General features: G+C 35.6%; 1 protein-coding gene across 3 annotated transcripts in view; it reads left to right on the forward strand.

The window, feature by feature from the left end:
- ULK4 (unc-51 like kinase 4) overlaps positions 1-19,624 on the forward strand; it is a 246,219-nt gene that overhangs the window by 41,650 nt on the left and 184,945 nt on the right. For all 3 annotated transcript variants that reach the window (XM_040589959.1, XM_040589958.1, XM_040589957.1), the window contains exons 18-19: positions 7,615-7,722; positions 12,118-12,201. In XM_040589959.1, coding sequence (XP_040445893.1) covers positions 7,615-7,722; positions 12,118-12,201 — 192 coding nt within the window. The remainder of the gene's footprint in view (positions 1-7,614; positions 7,723-12,117; positions 12,202-19,624) is intronic.

Genomic DNA, 19,624 nt, shown 5'->3' on the forward strand with positions numbered 1-19,624 from the left:
TGAAACACTGGCAGTTTTGTCACTGTAAGGGTTTTCAGAATTACAAGTACGTTTTCATTCGCACTAATACTTGCTAATAGTCATGCTAATAGATCAGAGATGGAGCAGTATGGTAAATCTATACGTTGCCTCTTTACATCTTAAGATATAAAATACCTTCTTTTTTACTATGCTGTGATTTTTACTTATGGACTCCTGAAACTGGAGAGAAACTTCTAGATACAGCTTGAAACGGTTTGAGAATCTACTACAGGTAGTAGTAATACATCAACTCCACACACTAGTGTAGATGAAGGTAATGACTGTCTATTCAGTTATGAATATTTTTTCTTTCTTCTCTTCTTGTCTTCTATGATATGATATAATATTCTATGAATATTTTTTTTTGTCTTCTACCAGACAGTGTAGGACTTGCAGTTCATTACTATTTACTTCTTTAAAAGGGAAAATATAGGCAAATTGAAAAGAAAAAATGATGTACTGTAGGGAAGAAGGAGACTTTATTTATCAGACTTCATAATTCAAATAAACTTAATTTTTCTGTTGTGTGTTTTACCAGGTAATGTACTTTACCTAAAATTTATACCGCCTTTTAACATTGAATCAAAGCTTTTGGGCAGAGTTTTTTCAAGTCTTATATTTTGCCTTATGAAAGGATGAAAGAATATTTTAAATCTTGTGCAAATCACTATTGTCAAGATCAAAAGTAATCTGTGCACATGACACAGCAGGAAAAATAGCTTGCCGTTTTACTTTTAGGACATTTAAAATATGTTCTTAAAATTATATATTCATAAATGCTTTATAGTATATAACATTACTTGTATTTTGATAAAAATATTTGTGTATATGTATAATGGTGCTTATAATGTAGATGATGAATTAAAACTTTGTGTTTCATAGCTTCTGTGGTGGAGACCACATGAAGATCTTAAGTGTGGTTAATGGCACAGACACTCTTCCTGTTCAGTATGTGATGTGTTCTGTGAGCTCCTGTTTCTTGCACTTGTTTAATATTTGATTACTTAAATGTGTTCAGTGAACAGAGGAAAATCATAGGGCAAATGTTAGACTGCATGCTCTCCAGAGAAAGAGAGGCCATTATCTGATCATGGTAAATACAGACTTGTATTTGAGAGACCATAAACATTTAAGAACAGTGAGTATTCCCTATGACATGTACTGACTTCATGTTCAGTGCCTTCTTGCCTTCTGCCACAGTACCCCCATACAGTTCTATTAGTCTGTGGTTCTGCTAATTTAATTGTGCTTTTCTTGTTATTAATCTACTTGCAGTTACTAAAATTAACCTTTAATGGACATCAACTCCACACACATAAAAATTCATGCAACTTACACTGTTTCTCTTTAACAAAGGTTTAACAGTTTTGTCGTGAGTCAGTCACTAATCGTATGGCTCAGCTTTCTTCAGACAGGTTTCTCTCTTGTTTAATAAACCAGTTTTCTTTAAAATGAACATTTGAATTTACTGCAGTGTTGACTAGCTTTTTGGCAGTTTTTGTTAGTGCACAGAAAAGTAACTTCTTAGTTTGGATTTAGTTAACTCAGTTTTACCACTTTTCATTCAAATATGAGAAAAGAGCAGGAATTGGAATATCAGGAGAATGACTTCCTCTTCTTATCACTTCAGCATAAAAATAATAACTAGGTCTGCTAGTCCTGAAATCTAGAAGGAGAGTGAGAAACAGTAATTTCTGTTCACCAATATCAAACATTGTTCTTTGTTTTCATTATAATTAATTTTAAATCTTAAATTCTTAATTTTGATGAACAACAAAAAACCCATCAAAGATGGAAAAATCTAGCCAGTATTATTTAATGTTAATGACAGTTTTGAAAAATTTCAAGTGAGTAATAAGGCAGCCAAAAAGAATAATAGTGAGAATATAAGGGAGCAAAGGAATAGTTTACTAAATACAAAGTTTTAATTATTTAATTATTACTAAATACAAAATCTAATTCACATAAGATTCTGAGAAATTTAGGATGGCATGCATAAATTTATTTAGATAGTGTATCATAACAATTTGCCATTATTAAATTTATTAACTGTGATTTCGGAAAATGAATATTACAGGTGCAAAACAAGTTTAGCGTTGATACTAAATCAGGGTTTTCTGCTGGATGAGATACATCATTAAAGCTGATAATCCTGAACAGCCTGCCTTGATTCTCTGTAACAGATGTACAATTTGATTTCTTCATCAAGTCCTGCCTACAAAGAAGCAGGCAATTGTAACTTAGGTATCATGATGATTTAATGTTCCTAGCTAGTCTGCTGGGACTATTGTCTGCAGGTTGTGTTACCACATAGCTCTTCAGTTTTGTGTAGTCTAACTACTATTTTCATGACATGTTCACCCTCAATCTAAAGAGACAAAGTTTAGAAGTGTTAACTGAATACGGATAATTTCTGTTAATGCTGCAGCACTGAGGTACTTTTAGTAGTATTGATTCCACAGTGAAAGTTCTCAAAATATGTAATTCATCACAAAAGCAAGAGTAGTTTTGTATAGCTGTAGAAAACAAATCTAATAAAGGAGAAAATGATGTCATTGTGTGTTCGTCATTTAGTGCAGAACTGCACTTGAAACAACCTGAGTACTGTTTTCTTAAGCTGATATATTAGAAGCTTTAAAACCTACTGATACATTTATTTTTGAAATATGTAAGTGCAGTGCTGTTTGGAATGGCAGGCTATTTAAAGTTCCTGAATAACTTCTGAGGAAATGTTCTGAAAGCAGTTAAAGAAAACAGTTAATGAACATAGCAGTACATTAAGAAAAAGGGGGAGGGAAAAGGTCAAAGTTTGTTTAGATTTTTTTTTGTTTTCGTTTGAACACTACAATTCCAATTTTTATATGATTTCTCTGTACAAAGACTGGAGTTATGAAGCTGTTAAGGTCAGAAGGTGAAGGAAAATCAAGGAAAGCTGAGGATCAAAACTCTTCAGTGCACTGAGGAAGAAGTGCTGTACTCCCAAGTATATCTGTAAAGTATTTTTTGTAAAAAAAGTAAATTTTATAACTTTTAGGACTGGAAGTTGTTGTTTACTGGGGTGATTGTAAAACTCAGTAAACTCTTGGGGTTTTTTCTTGTTGTTTTTTTGGTTTATTACTTTCTGATTTACCTTTCAGTTCCCTTTATGCTTTTTAGCAATGTTTGTGATGGAATCTTCACAGAATAGTTGGTTGCAAAGTCTGCTAAAATGAGACTAATTTTCAGATTATTTTCTTTGAGTTTTGGAGAAGTTTGTGTCAATATTTTACCTCTGTTTATGTAGATGGAAATGACAGTAAGGTTGGAGACTGCAGAAACATTATGACTTGCAAAAATATAAATTGCATTTCATATTAGCAAAAGGTTCAGGAAACAATATTTGTTTACTGAGCAAGTGATTTTAGGCATTTATGAATTTTTCAATGTAAAAGATTTAAACCTTGTAATGGAAGCTGTTCAGAATCCAGCCATATAGTCTACAAGTAGTTTTCCGATAATGATCTCTAGAAGATGATGTCTTGCAATAAATCTGAAGTGACTTGTAAGATGCTGATAAGCATTAAGGTAGTTTCTTATATCAGGATAATATCAGGATATTCGCTGTTCTGAACGGCAAGTCAAGTATGATAATGAACTACTGTTTTTTCAAGATCATGTATATTTTTACTGGTCCTCTCTCAGAAAACAACAGAATTTTTGTCTCCTGCCTAGAATACCTCTCAAGTTAAAATACTTTCTGAGCTATGCTGTTTTTCTATGTGTTTGTTCTTTGTGGATAAAAAGTTAAATTATGTTTTTACTTTTTAAATTGGTGGATATGTAGTGTACATGTTTCACCAAGAATTTAATAAGGTATTACATATTTTTGTAATATTTTTTTTTCTGGGGTGTATGCATAATGACAAATTTGCTATCTGCTTTGCAGTGATCAGCAGCCAATGTATGTGTCTTAGCATTTATATTCATTGCTTGATACAGGGTGGAATTTATGTTCAAAATGTCTTATGTTCTTTAGATTTCTGAAAAAACTCTAAGTAATGCTTTCTTTTTACTGCTTCTTGCTTAATGACTAGATGGGACTGTGCTTTGCAAGGCCTTTTGAGGTAGTGGGAATAGAGAGCATGTTTTGAAAGTAGAGAGCCAGGACTATTTCAAGTAACTTTTGCCTTTGGCCCGCCCAACTCTTCTCATGATTTGTGAGAAAACCACAGTGTTGGTGGTTTGGTTGGTGTTGGTGGTTTGGTTGGTGTTGGTGGTTTGGTTGGTGTTGGTGGTTTGGTTGGTGTTGGTGGTTTGGTTGGTGTTGGTGGTTTGGTTGGTGTTGGGTTTTAATTATCTTTTTTGTGTGCTACCCAAAGTAAAGAGTATGTATCTTCATGACTGAAAAGCATCCTTCAGTTACACACATCTCTTCAAAGGTATATCGCATTAAATCCCTTTCAGAGGAGGGACTGTAGATTGCTTGACTCTTGTCTTATGGAGTAATGCTGAAGTGGCTTTGGTCCACAGTTTTCTAACAAGAGAAACTAAAATTCCTTGGGACCTTTGTTGTAAATTTTTCATGTGGATGACAGTATCACCTTTCTGTCACTCTAGATCAAACTCTTAATCTTACATACTTCCCTTAGTCTCCTTCTGCATTCACATTGTCCTTTCATCTACATCTGTTTCCTCAACTTCAAGCTTCCCATTTCCTAAGTTTTTTCCGCTCCTATATTTGTAACACACAAGCTACACTACTTCCTTGGTTATGTCCAGAAAATGTGTTTATCTCTATTTTTCTTTTGAGCTGCATCCATCCTTTGTCTGGCTAGTAGCTACAGTACCAGAAAAAATTTTTGGAAGCAAGATCTGCTGTTGTAGCTACAATGTAGGTAAACGAATGTGGCTATATTTTGTCATCCCTCTTTATGCTGGTGCTTTTCTTCCAGTTCAGAAAAGTGCACAATGTGGCATTATAATCAGCAATAGCATGTGTTCACTCTCTGTGGCCTCATACTCAACCCAGGCTACAGTCTGTCTTTACCACTCCATCCCTGTCACATGATATCCCGTGCTTGAAGTGTGTTGGTAAAGAATGTGAAAAAGTTAGAGAACACATAATGGCAAACAGATCACAGATTAACCACCACAATTTAACCAGATTTTGTGAACTGCTTGACTTCTCCAGGTCACCAAGTGGGGTGATTCCACATTTTAAGTGTACTATCTGAAATACCAGTCTCTGCTGTACACTGGGCAGTATGAGTATTTCGGCTGAAAACCAGTTATCTGAGCTAACTCTCATGGGTTACCTGAAAATCTCTGTCTGCTGTGACTGCTTTTTTCTGTTTAGAGAAAGCTTCTTAACAGAGGCAAAACTATGAAGCTTGTAAGTGTTAGGGTGGTGGGATTCAGTCAGCTGAAGTGAATTGAGCAGTTTCTTGAGTGTGCAATGAAGCTGATGCTCAAGTGAGTTGGACTTGGATCCTCCACAGAAGGAGAAAGAAGCCCACGTTGGCAGGCCCATAATCAGAACTGAAAAATTCTTATCTTTTTGTTGGATTGAGACCAGTCTGAAAGAATGGCTGTCAGGTTCTCACTTTAAACCTCATGCAAAGTTTGAGAGTATCTGAGGAAACTGACTGCATGAAGTGGTTTCCCAGAACTGCTGCTGTTTAGACCCCTTGTGCCCAGGTTGAAATGTTGCATGTTTGTGTTCAAATAGAATATAGATGAATAGAATGAGACGAATGATAGAAGTCTGTGCTCTGAATGCAGATAATACAATACTTGCTTAACTGGGGAAAACACCAGAGAAATTTTTTTTGTCTCCTTAACTTTTCTGTATTGTTTAACTGTATTAAAAATAGTTTTAAACTAAAGAGAACAATAAAAAGTCTGTTACAGTGATGCAGTACTTATTTCATTATGTTTTGAATAGTTAGATGATCTTTGTTGTATAAACATTTCTGCTTCTTATCAGATATTTGTAGTATCATCAGTATCTAAGGCCCGGACTTAATGACTTTGGGATAGGACTGTCACAGAGTCAGTCCTACCTTAAAACATTTTTAAACAAGCTAATTTTTTAAGTGTCATTTTTTTGTACTACAGCATAAAATAAACATTTCAGTTTGTTTCAGACATTCAGAAATGTCTCAGTTATACTGCTGATAATGTTTTTGCTACTTAAATAGGAAGGGAAGAGTTCATAAGCAGAAGAACGAAATAAAATTAATGCTCTATTTGTTATATTAAGGAGATCATAATATGATGCTTTCTATTGCCTTCTTTTCTGTATAATAATAAAATGCACAATAAGTGTTATTATTTGCTTGTACTACTATTCTTTTTCTGGTTCCCTAGGCTGATACTTTACAGCAATGCTTTCTCTGTTTAATTAAAAAATGTAGTGCATTCTACATTACACTTCACATGTAAAGTAATAATTAAAAAGTTGACCGTTTCCACATTTTAAAATGGAATAGTATGTGCAATATTGCCATTTATTTAAAATACATAAAAATAACTTCAAATCTCACTTATCAGATCTTGTAAAGTATTGGAAATCACTCAGTTCACTGATAGTATCTGTTTAGAGAGCTCATTTGCTCTATCTCGTAAGTACTTTAAAAGTATTAGAACTAAATCCTTCCCAGCAGTCAAAGGAACATAGGCACATAGAAAGTTTGTGAAATCTATATCTGCTGAACAGTCTTCTTTTCCTACTCTTGCAAGGCATTCATGTTTTGGAGCAGGGGGAACACATGTAGCTTCATCTTTCTTAAAAGAAACTACTAGCTTCTCTACTGTATATGATTGGTACATATTGGAGTGCTTTTGGTTTTGGGGAGCACACCTCAGCCAGCAGAGAGCATGCTTTTCAATTTAACGTGTGGTAGCCAAATGGTCCTTGGTTTCTTCAATGAGTCCAGCATTAACATTAGGTTGGAATCTGTTCCATGTGTGTTTGGCACAGTGATTTCTTAGGTCACCTACACAAGATGAATCAAAATTCTCAGTTTCCATCTAACCCCTCAATATAGATAATGTCTGTCTATCTATGTATGTATATCTCAGCTTTGCAAACAGAAACTTAGTTATATCCAGGTATGTCCAGTTCTCACACAGTCAGTTGCCAGTAAACTCAGAGATCAGGTGACAAAACTTTAAGTGTTCCTATGTTCTGATTTAATATATACACAAAAGACAGCACCGGGGTTTTGTTTGTTCTTTTTATAACCTGATGATGAGGAGAACTTTAGATCTTCTGACAGAAACATAGGAATAGCAAGTTGACTCTTTTTTCCTGGCAGCTCTACCTCTATTGTCCTGAGGGAAAGGGAAGAATGGATAGCTCATAATTTGCCACCTAGGCTATTTACTACTTGCATTTTTCTCCATATAGCATGTATTATCTGTTTTGTAATGATTCTTTTTTCTTGTCTTTCCATGCTTATTAAATCCTTTGCAAATGGCTGTTTAGCATAAGTGAAGAGTGTATCAGTAACATGGCATTTCAGATAAAGCTTGTTACCTTAACAGGACGTTTTGCTTGAGAAAACATTATACATGGTATTCTGTGATTTATTTTTTGTTTGTTTGTTTTAGGCAATTATACTTTTAACTGAACTCATCAGGGAGAACTTCAGAAACAGCAAACTGAAACAATGTTTTCTACCGGCACTTGGGGAGCTTCTTTACCTCATAGCCAGTGAGGTAAGACTGTCAAGGGATCCTTACAAATTTAACAAATGTGAAAAAAATTTCCCATGGAAAAGTAGACAAAAAAGCAAATTACTTTCTCATTTGTATCTTCAACAGTTTCCTTGTGTGTTCTGTGATACTTTTTGTGCTGTAAGAAACATGTTAGTCCAATCATGTACTTCATCTGACATTGATTAAATTGTATTCTTCAAGTATCAACCTGAAGTAACTAGTTTTAGCTTCATAAAGCAATTTAGTCAATCACCATAATGACTGCTGGCCTCCATGTGGCAGATCTAAGGGTTAGAACATCTTAGCTAGAGACTTTGACTAAATAGGGTGTATCAGGACAGCCTATGATATTAGTAAATTAATATATCTGGTCCATATTAGATCTTATCCCAGCATGGTTGAATTCACAACTCGGTGGGAAAGGAAATGGAATGATCCTGACTAAGTTCAAATGGAATTACAGTGATTCCTGGCTAGAATTGATTTAAACCTTCAGTCTAGAAATAGTAGATTCACATTAAAAATAAATGAGCTATTTGTAGAAAAGAAATACTGTCAATAGTAGGAACTGAAGATGACAGCTGCTCTAAACCCTCACCTTTCTTTTTCCTTACTCAAAAAGTAAAATACTTTCTTTTACTCACTAGAAATGAAGGTGACTTCAAACAGCAAAGGCGTAGCCCTAGCTTCTCTAGAGCCTTTGTATTAGCTACATAATCTATTTACTCTGAATGCTATCATGTTAGTTTACAGTCTGTGAGGTCACTTGATAAAGGAATGAAAGTACCATCTATATTTTGGCTTACTGTAGTTATGGCTTTGTACTGAACTTAAGTGTTTTATTGTCAACATCCTGTAGTTCCTTTGCAATGTTCCGAAAGATTTAGTGGTTGCCTTGTATTTTGTAGGTTAGCAAGCATCGTCCTTTTTTTGGTTAGACAGCTGCCAAATTTGTCAAATACACAGAGACTCACAGAACTTGTTCTTACACTGAGAAATTATATTATGTAAAATACATCCGCAGTCACAGTATATTTCTATGTTTAATACTTTCTCAGTTTTCCTTGAGAGAGAAAAATTGTATTTAGCATCATCAGACAGATTGCAAACTATGTATTTTAACCATTAATAAAAACAAATAAAGTTAAAATTCCAACTTGAAAATTATATTTGGCAAGAGTATTTTACACTGCTTGATTTTATTTTGAAATTAAACTTAAATGGTTGAAACAATTCTGTTTTCACTGGCTCTGTAACAGCAAAATGATTTACATCCACTGACCCTACTAGATTTTTTTCCTTCTGAAAATGTGAATTGAAAAAATTTTGAGACTGTTTGATTTATGAGCATCACAATTTTTGAAGCATGATAACTTGTATTTAAATGGCAACTCTGTCGTGTTTCAGGAAGATGCATAGTAACGGATTGCACTGCTTTGAGTCATAGCTAAGTAATTATTAGAGAATAGGAAGAAATATTTGGAACTACTGTACATGTATGAACTTAATGTACTGTGTCTTGGTAAACTTCAAGAATACCAGTGTGATTTGTATGCTTTGAGACACTTCTTTTAATATTTCTTTTTTTAGAAAAGTCTTTATAAAGCTTTTAATTTCTCTATTCTGTACCTACTTAATCTCAAAATACTGTACTGTTGTAGGCATTTTGTTGCTCATTCAGCTGCTAACAGTAGTATTGAATGACCTTGCACGATCACGTACCAACCCAGCAGTAGTATAACAAGATGAAACAAGAACGTTTATTCCCAATCTGTATCTTTAAACAGCAAAGTTTTATGCCTTGACTAATCTAAGAAAAAAAAGTCATAACTGCATCTAATTTATTAAGAAATGCCCACAAAATATTTTATTCCTTGTTTTCTTTCATTTTGCTCTTCAGACTGCTTGATTGTTTTATCAAGCTGTTAAATATTTTTTATTTAAAATGTAAGTTTTTGGGGACATGGCTGATTTTATTTATTTATTCATTCTCTTTGTTGTTTTGCTAAGTGTTTCGAGGCCCAACCACAATATTAATATTAAATAATGATAAAGATTATTTCTTTTTTATATGAATATTTGGTAAAATATAGACTATCAAACATTTAAAATCAAATGCAGCATGAATCGCTACCTTAACTACAGGCTTACTGTTTGTACTTCTGTGGCTTAAAAATACTATGAAAAAGTAGAGGTAAGCATAATGGTCCTTTGCAATCCTAAACTCTGATATTGTGTCTGTGCCTGCATATGAGATCACAGAAGTAAGACCTTATGCTCCATCTCTGCATTTTTCTTCCAAAATGAAGCCAAGAGCAATTCACAAGTAGCATGAGCAGACCCCAGGGAAGATGTTCTGTTACTCTTGAGCAAATTGCTTTCAGGGAAAACTTTTAAGTTCTATGTAATATTTCCACTCATTTTGTGCTGTTTGTGTTATTAAGGTGCAGAACCTAAAATTTAACCAAAATCAACATAGGCTGTAAGCAAAAAGTAGGAAGAATCCCCATTGTTTGGTTATATATTTAAATTTATTAAACGTCAAATTTTATAGGTGTGTTTAAGAATGGTGCTAAGTTCATACACCTTTTGCTTTTTTTATTTCTAAGTAGAGACTAAGTCTTACAGAAAGTCTTTAATCAGTCTGAAGAATGGAAGAATAATTTATACTTCAGGACTGTACAGTTTCTTAAGGCTTTTTATTTTACAGTACATTTAATATGTATGGTTGCAGAAAAACCTGACACAATTTCTGATTAAATCAGATTATTAAAATGAGAAGCAGATTCATGCTACTTCCAATATAGGATTTTTTAACTCTGTCTTGACTTCTAGTCTTGTCCTGCCTTTTCCAGGTAGAGCAGGTTCCACTCTTGACTGTTAGAAAGTAACCTACCATCCCTCTTTGAAATTTGGGCTGCATTTTCTTAAACTTATATGCTAAGCCGTGGAAGGCAGACTCTGGTTAAATGTCAACACGTTTAAGATAAGATGAAGGAGGTGGAATGTAGTAGGTTTGATGTCTCTGTTGGGTGTCAAACCACTCTTATTCTTACTATCTGTTTACTTCCAAGGAAAATTGTTCCATACATCCTAATGCAAAGTTAGCAGAAATAAAGCTTAAAAAAATGGGACATTTAACAAACTCATTTTCTCTATTGATACATGTTGCAAATAAAGTTTTGATTTATTTTCAGTACAGAAGGAAAATGAAATTTGTCTAGGCAATTAGGTGATAGTCTTCCCTGCTAATGTGCTATGCTTTAATTAACTGCCTGACATTATCACATCATATATGTTGAATTAGTGTGAGCCACTCAGAAATCAGGAAACATAGAAAGTATAATTTGGTTCTGCACCATTAACCTCCACCTTGCCCATCCTATGGTTTCTTTATTAGGGACACTTAGTTATAATACTACAAATAATATGCTAATATAACTAAGAGAGTTCAAGAAATGTATAGTATCTGCAGAAGCTGTTGCTTGTCATCCTTTGTCTACTTACTAAGACAAGCTACACATTGCTTTCATGGCCTATCAACTTCACACCATCCAATGGCTATTATTTCTCAATTTCTTTTCCAAAAGAGGCTTTTTTTTTCTTTCAGTTGCTAATATCTCTTTGTTACTAGCCTAGACACAGAGATTGTTTTAGTTAAATCTTAATGATACCCAAGTGTCTTCTTTTAAACTGGAAGTTTTACAATAGGCTACTGTGGGGGAAGGAATGTGGGGGAAGTGGAGTTTATTAACTTCTAATGGAAGAATCAAACCCCTGATTCAACTAGCAGTGAATCAGTGCAGTGTCTCTAACAGAGTGATTTCAAGGAAATAATACATGAAGATCTTGGAACAGTGTTGGTTGGTATGTACTGAAGGCTATACCGTACAGTAATTGTTCTTAAACGGTTTGTATCTCTTTGTATGACTTGGAATACTCTTTTTCCAAAGTAAGCTTATTTTTTGTTTAGTTGCCAGACAGAATTAATTTAGTTTGTTTGGTAGAATTAAGTCACATTGAAAGAAAAGCATTACTGCTATTAATAACCACTTATCTCTTTCTGAAGAGATTAAAATGATTGAGAGGAATGCCAGGATATATTTGTGTGTGTGTGTGAATCAGGAATTGATGAAATCCGGAAATACAAGGGCAAATACTGTAGTGGATTTTGGAGGCTATTTAAATAAAGGTAATAAAATACAAATATCTGTGCTCCAAATGAAATAACAGTAAATAGCAATACTGCCCTAGAATTTAATATACTTTTGCATATGTTGATTTGAAATGTGTATAATATGATCCCTGTTAAGAATCTGTTACCCATTTTTATGTGACTGAGATTATTGTGATTTTTTTTTTATGTAATCATATGTGCCATTGACTTCATTTCAGGAGGAAAAAAGGGAGCACCCCAGAGAATGCTGGGTTGTTCCCTCGGCTGCTTACACTGTGCTAATGAGGTGTCTTCGGGAAGGGGTAAGGCTCTTTCATTGTCCTCAATAGAAATTCTCCACTGTAATAACCCTTTAGGCATTGTGTGAGGATTGTAGCCTGCAGCACTGCAGTCCGTTGTCAGCTAAGTATTGCTCTTGCATTTAAATAATCATGATAAGACCATGACCTAAGCAGGAGATTAATGCAAAAATGTAGCGTTGTTTGTACATTCAACATTTATGTATTGTTGCTTGTTTTTTTGGAAATGGGACGGTATATATAAATTACTGTTGATAAATGTGGATTTTATTAATGCAGTGGCTTTCTCTTGAGAAATATTCTGACAATTTGTACTGTCCTCTTGCAATCTGATTTTTGTGCATCTTCCATAAATCTTTGAGCAAGATTTACATTCTATTTTGAAGTGGCCAATACACAGGTTTTGAAAACTGCATTGTTATCCTACTGGGTTGTTAACATTCTTTCAAGGCCAAAAAGTAGTAATTAGTTTTATTCTCATACATGTGCTGTGCTGTACTCCTCATTTTTCTTGGTGATGACTTAGCTGTGTTAGAAGGGAAGAAAAACATGCATATAGTTCCAATTTGTAAAATGAAAAAAGATTGAGTTTGAGGGTTTACATTTACATTTGTATGAGAGCACTTGACTTTATTTTTGCCTGAGGCAAAGCTGAAGGCAGAAAACATGTCAGAGGTTGCTGGGGGGAGGAAAGCAAGAAAAATACCTTTTTCTTTTCCCTTCTTTTTTTTGAGATCTTTATTGCCTACAGCTTGTGATTAATAGAGGAAGAGTCTATATGCATTTTAACATCTTCAAACCTTCAGGTGATCAAGAACACACAACTGTGTGTGTATTGTGGACTCTTTCCAGCTCATAATTAGAATAAGATGTCATTCTAAGGCACATTAGTGAAGCTATTAAATTATCAATTTAGTAATGGAGGACTTGCCATTTCTGAATATTCAGTGTACAGAAACTAAATCGAGACATTCATAAGACATTAATTTATTCCTATAGAATAAGATCACTTCTTAGTCCTGAAACATGTCAAATTTTACTTAATAATTGCTCTTAGTGTATTTTTCTTGAAAAAAAATAACACAAAATAGAAATACATTTCCCATGCAGTACTTTGAATTAGATTTAATTAAGTGTAAATTCAGAGTTATGCCTAGGCTAACCAAGCACAGCTGTGCATTTCTACAGTTTCTGTTTGTGAAGATGCCTGAGGTTTGTAATGGAATTTTAAGTATTTGTGCTTGTTTGTGTGAGTACAGTGCAAATATACTATTACAAATTGCTCTGCCTCAGTTGTAGCAGCTCAACTTTCCAGAACAGCCCCACGTGAAGAATTTAAAATGCCCATAAATATGTAAAGTACATAAACATATGGAAATGGAGAAACTTAACACCCACTATTATTAACTTCTACAATTTCTTTTGCTACTGTTTTCCTCCAGTCTTGCAGCAATCCTCTTCTTATTCTCCATAACTTTACCAGCCACCCATCTTTCTTGGAAATGATGTTTCAGCATCTAAAACTAGATGGTTAAAATAATATTATTGTTAGACATCTGTTTGCAAGAGATTTTTTAAGGAAAGAATAATCAGATATAAAACAAGTTTTTGTGCCAGATGTTTTAGATGTAGAGGTGGAGGAGGAACGAATGAAGATGGAAAAACAGAGAGAAAGATTTTCAAGTATTCAATTCAATTTGTGGTGTCACTTTTGCATATTTGTTTCAAAGCTTGTAAAAGTAGGACTACTGAAGTAGATGCATTCAGGACGATAGTATATCAGTCTCTTCAGTTTATCACATTATTTAGTGAGAAAGTAGGTCTCAATCTTAAGCAGTGAAAGTTACACAAAAAATGTGCTTAATGAATTTTTATGAAAAGATCTGTGTGGTGTTGTCAAACTGACTTCAAATATAACCACGTGTTTTAGAGATTAATTTTTAAAAAATATTTTAAGCTATAAAACTAGAATACTTTAGGTTGGAGTGGACCTCTGGAGGTCATCTAATTAAACTTCCTTCTCAAAGCAGGTCTAAACAGATCAGATTGCTCAGGGACATGTCTATTTCACTCTTTAATGTCTCTAAGAATGGCAGTCCCACAACTGGGCAATGTCTGGACTACCCTCTTAGAAATAGTTTTTCCTTGTATGATTGGAGTTTCCCATGTCGCAACTTGTGGCCATTGCTTCTTCTCCTATGGCTGTGAACCTCTGAGAAAAATTTATCTCCAACCTCTCTTTGTCCTTTGGTCAGGTAGTTGTAGACAGCAGTAAGATCTTCCCTGAACCTTCTTTTCTCAAGGCTTAGCAGCTGGTTCAGCCTTTCCTTGTATGTCATATGCTCCAACCCCCTGACTAACCTGATTCCTTTCTATGATGGGGACACAACTGGCGCTGTGGACAAGGGAGGGCAGTGGATGTTGTATGCCTTGACTTTAGGAAGGCCTTGGACACGCTCTCCCATACTCCCCTTATCAGCAAATCGGTAAGGTACAGACTGTTTAAATGGAAGATAGAAGGTGGGCAGGAAAATTCACTCAAGTGATCAGTGGTGCGAAGTCCAACTGGTAGCCAATAACTAGCAGTGTCCCTCAGAGACCAATACTGTAATGTCTTCAGTAATGACCAGAGTGACCAACTGGAGTGTATTCTCCAGCTATATAACACCGAATTAGTGGGAGAAGCAGCATCAATATGCTGGATGTCAGGGCTGCTGGTCAGGAGTAGGACAGACTGGAAAAATGGGCTGCTGGGAATGTCATGAAGCTCCACACAAGTGAGAGCAAGGCCTTGCTTCTGGGGTGGAATAGCCTCCTGCGACAGTACAAGCTCACTAGGAAGCAGCTCTGCAGAAAAGGACTTGGAGGGTTACCAATCAATGAAAAGTTGAATGTGAGCCCGCAGTGTGCCCTAGCAGAGAAGAAGCACTACGGCAACATGGGCTGTATTAGCAAGAGAGTAGCCAGCAGGTTCAGGGAAGTGATTCTTCCCCTCTGTGTAGCAGTAATCAGACTGCATCTGGAGTGCTGTGTTCAGTTTTGGGCTTCCCAGTACAAGAAAGATCTTGACATTTAGGAGTCCAGCATAGTGCTACCAAGGTAACTGGAAGAAAAATACCTAGTGTTCAGAATCGCTTCTTAATTGATTGCCAGATCTGTTATATTAAAGAGCATGTTTAATGTTTTCTAGTTAGGTTCATATATTCTTTTTCACAGAGAATAAAATACGAACTATGACCACATGTAAAGAAAATCAAGTGCCTTCAATCTTTTGGTTTGTAAGGGTAAGCAAATCATAAGAAAAAATGAGCTTGGACCTTCTGGAGATTTTGTGGTCTGGCCTTCTGTTAAAACAATGCCAGCTTCTAGTTGCATTCAACATCAAAGTTACATGAGGTTCCTCAGGGCTTTATGTACTTAAGCTTCAAGTAACTCCAAGGATGGTTATTCTGTAAGCTCTCTGCCTATTTCAGTGTTAGACGCTATCATGGTGAAGAATATTTTTCCTTATATCTAATGGGGATTTCCCTTGCTGTAGCTTGTGTCTCTTTCCTCCTGACCTTTCATTGGTACCTCCAGAAAGAGTCTTGCACCATCTTCTTTAACTGTCTGTGAGGTGTTGGAAAACATCTCTCTTAGCCTGTCCTTAATCATCATGTGCACCTGACCCTCAGTCATCTTGGTGGCCCTCCTCTGGACTAACTGGCATACGTCAAAGCCCAGCTTACAATGGGTAACTAAGCTGGGACACAGTAGGCCAGATAGTCTCATGTTTCAGAATATAAGTGAAAAAACACCTTCCCTGGTCAGCTGGCTGCACTGGTATGTGTGCAGCCCAGTATGCAGTTAACCTTTGTTGCCATAAGGGAACACTGCCGGTTTGTGTTCAACCCATTCTGTTAAATATTCAGGTCCATCTCTGCCCCTCTGCTTTGTAGGAGTTATTCCATCCTGGGTGTAAGACTTCGCATTTGACTTTTGTGAATTTCAGGAGGTTTGTGTCTGACCATTTCTCCAGCTGTGTGGTGGACTAACATTCTGTTGGTTCAACCGTTTGCTCTGAGCTTGTGCCATCTGTGAACATGCTATGATTAACAGTATCAGCCCCAATACTGACCCTTGATAGCACCAGCTAACATAAGCTTAACTTTGTACTGCTGATCACAACACTTTGAGTCTGGTGGTCCAACCAGCTTTCTGTATACCTTGTAGTCCTCTTCAGTCCACACCTTTGCTATTTGGGTAGGTAACGGAAACCATCTGGAGAGCCTTGTTAAAGCTGAAGTAAATGAAAGCCACTGCTTTCTGTTAGTCCGCTGGGCCAGTCAACTTGTAATTGAAGCTTGTCGTGTTGGTCAGGTGGGTTCACTCTTGATAAATCTGTTCTAAATGTTACCATTCATCTTGCCCTTCACATACCTGCAAATAGCTGCCAGGAAAATTTGCTCTGTAATTTTTCCAGGGACAGAAATAGGAATTCCTTTTCTTGCCTTTTGGAAGGTGACCATGCCCTTTGTCTCCTGCCAGCAGTCAACAGGATCCTGATCACCACAAACTTTTGAAGATGTGTGCTCCTTCACAAAAATGCCAGCTGGCTTCTTCAGCACATCTAGTTACATCCTTTCTGGTTCAATGGACTTACGCCTGTCTGGTTTGCTCAAGTGTCCGCTGCCTCTGTCTTCCTGTCCTGTAGGTATATTTTACTCCCCCAGATTTTGCTGTTTGGCCCATGGGCATGGAATGCCTGTGAGCAGTAAAGATGGAGGCAGAGAAGGAAGGCACTGAGCTCCTGAGCCTTTCCTGTGTCCTTTGGCCCCACCTTGTTCAGCAGTGAACTCAATTTTCTTCAGTTCTATTTTTATTACTGATATACCAACAGAAACTGTTGCTTTTTGAACCTTTCTGAATTTCAAATCAGTGTTCTTTTCTGCTAACCTAATACGCTGGCTCTAATGTGTTGTGGGCTTTGTTTGGGTTGGGTTCTTGTTTGGCTTTTTTTTTTTTTTTTGAGTCAATTTTACATCACTCTGTGCCTGCTACCAGAGCTGCTTTGTCCAGGCAGTGAGTGGCTCACAATGCTTAGTGAGTGATACAGAGGTGTGAATAGGGGAGCATGTGAATGACACTGTCCCCCTCCCCGCATCCTGCTGTGAAATAGCAGATAATAGAAATAGTTAAAATGAACAGTCTAGAATTTTTTAAGGTCTGACTTAAAACTAGTAAAGCACTGGATGTGAAAATCCTGAAGATACTGTCTAAATTTGTCTTCAGTGTGCTTAATGTTCTTTGACTGCAGCTTAAGATCTTAGCTGCTGTATTTCTTTGTTACCTTTGTAGCCTGTAATCAGCTATTTATTCAATAAATTTCCCTGATCTAACAATTTATTACATGGAAGTAAGCTTTGCATTCTTAATTAGAAATTAAGAAATCACAATCAAATTTAATTAAATCATAAGTTTATTTTATTTGTCCTAAGCTAATTTAATTAAATTTTATATCAGTGTGTTTTCTGAGATGAATATTTACATATGATCTTGGTATTAATGAAAATGGCAAACTAAATTTATGTAATAAATCCTGAATTACCACTGTGTTAAGTATATGCATTGTAAATACTTACTTGTAGCTTTTTATTGCCAGTTAAGAAGCTTTATTTGATGTATTTGATAAGGATTCAAGAAAATAAAACCAATTTATGTCATTCAGTACTGTTGTTTATATAGCTTTGAGTTTTGTAAGGTAAATTTGCTGTTCTTCAGTTTCATTATGAACTACTCTGGAGTTCTGCAAGATTCAGAGCAGAATTGCCCTCTGAAAAAGAACAGTAGAGCAGGAAGGAGTTTGAAATGTACGTGTGTCCCTTTTATTTGCTTATAAAGGAACACAATGTTCAGAAAATGCAGGTAGTGTCATTTCCACATACCTTCTATGCCTCAGAATCTAACAGTGACAAAAGATTAAGTACAGGTGAAAGGAGTTTTAGGATGGTGGAGTAGGGGATTGGGACAGCCTTTTATCTATGGTGGATCACAAGTTCAGATTTCCTGCACTTCAGTGTTGTTAACATGAGATAGAAGGTGATACTCAACTCAGGCAAAGAAAAGGCATGTTCAATGATGTGTCAAAATAAGGAAATTTGTACACTCTTGTGTAAGTAAATGATAAGCCAAATTCAACATGTTTAGTCTTGGTATAATGTTGCAGTTTGTCAGAATCCATGTAGTAAATATTACAATGTTTTCCAACAAATGTTTCCAACAGTGACACATAATGCCTGTTCCAGGCACCTATATTCTTGTCTGTGTTCAACTTTTAAATACTTGTGTGCAGTCTCTAAGATAGCAGGGTCCAGATTTCTACAGCTAAAGTGTTCTTACAGTTGCAGTGTTACGCAGTCATGAAAGATACCTTCTGTTTCTGTTTTTTCTGTTATTAAATAAGAAAGGATATTCTTATGTAATATTAAATGCTTAATGCTAATATGGCTACCCTTTCCCTTTCATCCATTTTACCCAGTTTATTCAAAATTCCTTTGCTAAAGTTACCCTTGTTTACTTCACCCCAAATGTGTCATCCTATCTCTTATTTGAATCTACTCATTGACTTTGCATATATATTTTTGCTTTTTGTTATCACATTTAAGATTCAACTCAATCTTAAATGAAATCGCAGTTTTAGTTTCTGCTTTACATTTGCCTCTTCTCAGACTTACATTCCAGTCAATTCTCTTACCTTTCTGCTTCCACTGTTTTCTCCCTTATGTTTGCCCCTCCCTTCCTTCAGATCCTCCTTTTACACATTTTTTTCTGATACGTGCTTAGAACTGTTAATCTTTCCCATATCTAAACTACTTTTTGATATCTTTTATAATTTTTCTTGTCTGATTTGGTCTGGATTATGTTGCTTTGACGAAGTCCTTCACTGAAACTAGACGGTGAGGTCAGAAACTGTGTGCAAGCCTCCTTTTAAGTCTTCCTGTGTGAAAGCAGAGGACCACTGAAAAAGCTTCCAGGAGCTCGGTATATGTCCATTTCTGCTTACAAATGTAAATATAAGGTACACAATTACGTACAATTTCAGTAATAATTTCACAGAACCTGGAAAAAACTATATATCGACAATACATTTGCATGGATAAATTAATATATACAGCTATAGCTAATTAGCTGTATCTGACTTTTAGAATGTGCATAATCCTCTCATTTTAAAGCATGGCGCCTGGAGAATGTATCTGAATCAGTAAATGGGTAATGGGGTTACAAAGGATAATTTTCTGTCTCTTGGATGTGCAAGGTACTGTTTAAGCAAGATTTTTAATAAATTAGAGCTTGCCAGTAAACTATATAGTACACATTTCCCGCTTTCATATGGATTTCTTCCCTGATGAGGGAACAAGATACAAGTCTAATGGTTTTGTTTCTGAAC

The sequence above is a fragment of the Falco naumanni genome, chromosome 4 (assembly GCF_017639655.2).
Source record: "Falco naumanni isolate bFalNau1 chromosome 4, bFalNau1.pat, whole genome shotgun sequence".
Taxonomy (NCBI): Eukaryota; Metazoa; Chordata; class Aves; order Falconiformes; family Falconidae; genus Falco; species Falco naumanni.